This window comes from Ursus maritimus, unplaced genomic scaffold, assembly GCF_017311325.1.
Source record: "Ursus maritimus isolate PB19 unplaced genomic scaffold, ASM1731132v1 scaffold_19, whole genome shotgun sequence".
NCBI classification, from domain to species: Eukaryota; Metazoa; Chordata; class Mammalia; order Carnivora; family Ursidae; genus Ursus; species Ursus maritimus.
The window spans coordinates 272,622-278,621 of record NW_024424341.1 but is presented as its reverse complement, the minus strand read 5'-3'; the positions used below and the strand labels follow the sequence as shown (position 1 = coordinate 278,621).

Here is a 6,000-nt window from a genome sequence, read left to right as displayed (position 1 = left end):
CCCCCCCCCCCCCCCCCCCCGTTCATCTTAAGTCTGAGAAAGGAAAAAAGGCAGTGCTCGGCCCAAGCAGACAGTTGAGGCAGCTCCCCGGAAACAGTCTGATACACAACAGCTCCGCAGTGCAGAGATGGGGGCGGGGAGAGAGCCGAGAGCTGGACCTCGGCGAGAAACCTGCATGAAACTGGAGGTTCAGAGTGGAGAAAAGGAAACGGACAGACCTACCTTTTTCACGAGGGCTGGAGATAAGGAGCTGTACAAAAGACCCTGCGACAGGGAAGACGGCTTACACAGAGAGTAAGAGATCGCCGCCGTACAGACCCTGAAAACAGAAAACAGACCTAATGTAGAGATAGCGTGCACGCAGACTAAGGGATGGAATACAAGTAAGTCTGCATTTCACAAAAGTGAGCTGACTGCCTTCTAAACCAGATGTCCCGAGGGCTAGTCTTGGCCTCAGCCCTGGGCCAGGCCAGCTCCCCTGAGCCCTCGGGAACTGACCCCCATGTCACACCCGTGGGTCTGAGCTCTGTCCACGCTGAAGGCACAGACCCAGAAAACACAGCAACGGTCAGACTGTGCAAGGACGGGGTTGCTTTCACCGCATGTAAAGAGTCACGGCCAGGAAAGAAGCGATCAAGTCAGATGTGGCTGAAGTGCTACTGATGTGTCATCTAAAAGGTTTCCACTCACCCAGGTGTTAGCAAATCCTTCACTGTTCTTTCCTAAGAGAAGTCTGCAGAACCAGACAGAAGCATACCCAATTTTAAACTGAGCCTGAGGGGGAGTCTCTGCCCACCTGTGTTGGGTTGTCAAGTGTCAGGAGGAAGAGCCCAATGAGAAGAGACCAACCCCAGGGCCCAGGGAAAGTCAGGAAGGTGCCTAGGAAGGAAGGGGGACCGGGGTACCTTCAGGACTGACTGCCAGTGGGGACTCTCGGTGTTGCCAACAGCCCCTAAGAGGCTGGACGGCTCTGCCTCCCACTGTGGAGGGCACCGTGGCCTAAGGCAGACATTCTGGTCCATGTCTCTCCCCGCTCTAATTCCTTATGCTTTTCGCGAGTTCTGTCCATGAACCGCAATCCCAGTCCCAGCAAACTCTCACTGGAGCCACCTGGCTTCTTCCCTGGCCCTCTGTCCATTCATCCTAAGTCTAGACTCCAGGACCCCGCCCTCAGCCATGTGGGGACCCATCCCTGCCTGCCCCCCCCCCACTGGCGTGGGCAGACGTTCTCACCGTCACCGGCCCCCCTCTCCCCAGAACCTACCACCCACAAGCACCACACTATCAACTTGCCAGGTGCCCCCACACAGAAGGGCAGGGGTGTGGTTCCACCCCCTAGGTCCTAAAATGGGTCTGGCCCACAGCGGTGTACAAGGGAACCATGGGGGTGTGCCAGCACAAACTTCCAGAACGATGGGTCTCAAAACCCTTTCAGATGAGTTTCTTTGGACTGGGCAACTCCATGTGCAGGAACTCACCCACAGAAAAAGCTACTCGCCACAGGGAAGCCCAGCAACCCAGCCAGAGGGACGGGTCCAACCGGATGCCAGGTGCCCCCAAGACAAAACCCAGTAATGCTCGCCACAGCCCAAAGATGGCTTAACAACATGGGAGGATGTCGGTCTATCGCTAATGTCTTAAAAGGCAGTTTTTAAGGTTGTAGGATCTCATTTTCGTAAACAAAGAAATAGACACACACAGAAATACACACAATATAAGACTCTGGAAAGACATATTCCGAGAGTTAAAGAGTGATTATCTATGGAGCGCATCAATTTTATCTGATGAGAATGTGTTACTTTGAGAGTGGAGAGGCACAGGGGAGGGGCGGGAGGAGCAGCTCACTTCAGGCAGAAGAGCAAGGTCTCCGCGGTTCCAAATGTCAGGAGGCTGCTGAAGAACTCTGGAATGGGGAGGCTCCTGGCAGGGCCGGGAGAGCTCACATGCACCGCCGGGAGCGCAGACCTGGACTCGCCCAGGTGGACGACCAAGGCAGCCAAGCCCAGCACGTGGGAGGCACTCAGGCTCGGGCCCTGAAATGGGAGACGGTGTTTCACCAGGAAGGAGGGCAGAGCCCACTTCCCAGGTGGAGGGAGCCGGCAGGCCTACCTGGTGACGGAGCAGCTGGCAGAGCCGGGTGAGCAAGACAGGGAGGGCCCTGCGTCCACACATGGTCGTCACGAAGTGAGCTGCCCAGGGGCCCTGCCTGCAGAGAGCCACCGAGACCAGCAGTCCGGCCAGTCCTGGCCCTGCACAGCCCTCCCACATGCTCTGCCGCAAGAGCACTCACGCACAAGAGGCCTAAGAACGAACCAGGCTTTCCCCAAACAGTGGGGTCTCCTGTGGTGATGCTTACCCTCTGCCGTGTCTCCACCTGACAAAGTCAGCACGGCCCCTCCACCCCACCTGGGACCCCAACCAGTACAGCAGGCAGGACCCAGGAGCCAGGGTCAGAGCTGGACTAGGAATGCACAGCCATGCTCCTCGTCCTCGTCATGAAGATGGGGAGAAGCTCCACTCCACGAGGGAGGCCTGCTCAGAGCAGCCAGGCCGCCCCGCACACAGCTCCACACCACCCCGTGAAAATCACCAGCCTCTACCTGTCTGGTGGGGTGAAGCTGGAGGCAGCGATCAGGTTCTGACAAAAAGACGTCAACAGGAGGTCCGCAACCTAACAGAGAGAGCTGGTCACTGAGGGCACAGAGTCCCGGAGAGCAACGTCCGTCAGCCTGTTTACACCTCTGACGTTGCAAAGCAGGCACGCGTCTGCAGCGGAAGCTATCACGCTGACCGGCAGCCGAACCCCATTCCCAAATCCTGAAAGACCGCGGGCCAGGTGTCCCACAGTCCCAGCCAGGCAATGTCACGACAGAGAACAGGACCAGCGCACCTCGTCTACACAGGCCCAGAGAGAAACAGTTTTCGGCTTCGGGGCCACGAACAGCATCTGCTGCACGTTCTTTAGAGATTTAAAAAGAGTTTGTACGCGAGGAGGCCGGGGCTGGCTGATCCCGGGCCGAGCACGCCCAGCTCCTGGGTGTCCTGTCTCCCGGGGAGGAGGCCGCTGCATCAGCACTGTTCACACAATCCAGCCCCGCTCGACAGCCTACTGTAGGCCTCCTGCACTCACCTCCTGTTCCTGCGGCTCCAGTCCTGGAGCCAGGATATCGAGCTGGACTTGCGACACCTCAGAGCCGCAGTCCTCCTCGCCCGGGCCCAAGGCGGAGCTGAGCCTCTCAGAGACGACTGCCATCTGAGCGGAGACAACTACAAATGGAGAAATGCGGTCAGACGAGCAGGAGAGCCGCTGGTGCCCACCCCCGACTGCACCCCGGGGCTGGCTCTGCAGGAGAAGCAGGCTCGAGACAGCAGCACAGCCCCCGTTCCGGGAGCAACACCTCCCACTGAGGCGGGGGCCGCGCATCCACCAGCCGGGCGGTTCAGATCGCTTCGCCCACGCGGTAGGTGGCGCTGCTGAGACAGCGGACTGGCACGAGAAGGGGCAGAACGGGGCCAGGAGCCACCCACTGCCGTTCCCTGGATTATCAGAGGGGTCGATGCATTCCTTCACCATCACAGACCTCCACTTTGTATGTCCATCTCCGTCTGAAGTCACGGGCCAGCTGCCCCCCACACTGTCACATCTGCCCGAGGCTCCATGTCCCACCGCCAGCCTCAGGGCGCCAGAGGCCAGGAAACAAACGGCCGACCGGGCCAGGTGGAAACGGCAAGTCTGCTGCTAGAGACCAGGCTGACCTGACCTGTCCGGGTTCCACCTCGACGTCCCCACACGCCCAATTCACAGGAGTGCAACTGAGAGGCCACACCCCCTGTGACCCTGTGCACCCCCTCAAGCAGGGAAACTGAGCTGCATTATTAAGAGTTCCTCTGGGAAGCTCTCACAGAACATTCTGTCCTGGTTTGAATACAATGGATTTATAATATATAAAAATCTATTACAGTTATTGGGTAAAAATAGGGTTTAATTATTTTAGATTCTGCATTTTTCCCAACAAAAATCTCTTCAGTACAAGAAGCTGGTATTTTATTTTACGGACCGGCGTGAACCATTCACGTTATCACACTATCATTCGTGACTCACCATTTTACAGGAACTAGTCGCACAGAAGCAGAGGCCTAGTGCCTAGTGTCACCGCTAGTCCACCAGTTGAGAAAGAGAACCCACAGCCTAGTAAGGCCAGTTTTCTCCCCCTCTATCACCTGTCCTGCTGGGATGTCCAAAAGCAGAGGAGTCATCTCTGCTAAGGGTCTGTGACAGCCTGCACGACAGACCCGTCTTCCGGCCAGCACCTGCTGGCACTGCACTCAGGCTTAACTGCGCTCTGGCCACGGCTGGATGCCCGCTGGGCCCACGGACACCCACTGCAGACAGTGCTGCCCACAGCCAGGTCCTCACCGTCATACTGGGAGGGGTCTGTCATGGCGGCTCTGAGCTCTCTGAGCGCAGCTGCGAGCGGTCCCAGCGGTTCTTCCGCACAGCCGGCGTCCCCCTTCACTCCTGGCGCTGCACCTGGGAGAGGACAGGACACACACCACTGGACGTGGCTCCTCTGTGAGAAGGGCAGACAGAGGCGCCAGACAAGGTGCTGCACTGCTGGGCACTAATCGTGGTATCAGAAACTTGTTTATAAATGTTGAAGGAAACACATGGGTCTGTGCACAACATGCCACAGAGGTGACAAGCACGCACGTAAGGTGAAAGGACCAGAAGCACAGTAAGGGGGTCTGGGTGGGGACACAGGATTCTGGATGGGTGACAATTTATTCCACTTCTCAAGATTTAAGTAACATTGTCATACTGTTTTTTGTAATAGGATGTTAAAAAAAAAAAAAAGATGTAAAGAAAAAAGCTAAGAATTAGTATACATGAGATGATTACTGGTTCTCAACATACATTTCACGGATTTATGAAAAAAGATTAACTCTGATCACATATTTGTAAAAGAAAAATGTTTCTTGGGACGGCTGGGTGGCTCAGTTGGTTAAGCGTCCAACTTCTGATTTCAGCTCAGGTAAGATTATCAGGGTAGTGAGATCAAGCCTCGTGTCGGGCTCCACGCTGGGTGTGGAGCCTGCGTAAGATTCTCTCTCTCCCTCCGCCCCTCCCCGCTGCTCGCACACATGCTCGCTCTCTCTTAAAAGACACAATTTTCCCCCCTTTCTTTCTTTCTTTTTTCCCCACTCTTTTCATGTTAAGCTCTATACCCAACTTGGGGTCTGAACTCACAATCCTGAGATCAAGTTTCACATGCTCCAATGACTGAGCCAGCCAGGTGCCCAAACATACAATTTTCATTATAAAAAAGAAGGCACAAGGGCCTGGGTGGCTCAGCTGGTTAAGCGCCAAGATCCGAGGATCCTGGGATTGAGCCCCACATCGGGCTCCCTGCTCAGCGGGGAGCCTGCTTCTCCCTCTTCCTCTGCCCCTCACCCTGCTCATGCTCCCGTGCTCTCTCTCAAATTAATAAATAAAATCTTAAAAAAAAAAAAAAGAAAAGGAAGGCACACTACATGTTTTAAAAGCAAAATAAGTTCACGTTCTGGAGTCACGGGAGAACACAATGGACACACGGAGTGAGTCTCACAGTGTAGACACCATGATGAAACTAAAAACCCTATGGCTTCTTTTATAAGCCTTGCCAGATGAAGTACAGAAAACATTCTCGAGGTCCCAGGCAGGGCCAGGGGGCTGGGTAGCGAGCAGCATGCCTCCCACATGCTGGACACAGCCCTACAAGCCTCCCTGGTACCGCAGCTGCTTCAATACCGGTACAAACGAGTGTGAGACCCGGGACCTTCATGCTTCGCCCACTCAAGTTTTCTCAGTCACTGTGGCTCTGAGAAATCATCCAAGCACGTAAAAGGAAGGGTTTTGGGAGACGGAACTAGGAAACACAGCTTCATGCAGCCTAGGTGGCCCTGCAAAGGTCAGAGGATTTAAACCACGCGACAGTGCTGAGGAACCAGGCCCTCCTGACG

General features: G+C 55.5%; 1 protein-coding gene across 8 annotated transcripts in view; it reads right to left on the bottom strand.

Moving 5' to 3' along the window:
• The window catches only part of FANCA (FA complementation group A), a 61,457-nt gene that overhangs the window by 22,562 nt on the left and 32,895 nt on the right, over positions 1-6,000 (bottom strand). For all 8 annotated transcript variants that reach the window (XR_005835543.1, XR_005835544.1, XR_005835542.1 and 5 more), the window contains exons 22-27: positions 4,418-4,531; positions 3,131-3,267; positions 2,601-2,671; positions 2,110-2,206; positions 1,846-2,033; positions 223-319 (exon numbers count right to left, since the gene is read on the bottom strand). Coding sequence is in view for 5 of the 8 variants with exons in the window: in XM_040633113.1 (XP_040489047.1) it covers positions 223-319; positions 1,846-2,033; positions 2,110-2,206; positions 2,601-2,671; positions 3,131-3,267; positions 4,418-4,531 (704 nt within the window). In the remaining 3 variants the exon portion in view is untranslated. The remainder of the gene's footprint in view (positions 1-222; positions 320-1,845; positions 2,034-2,109; positions 2,207-2,600; positions 2,672-3,130; positions 3,268-4,417; positions 4,532-6,000) is intronic.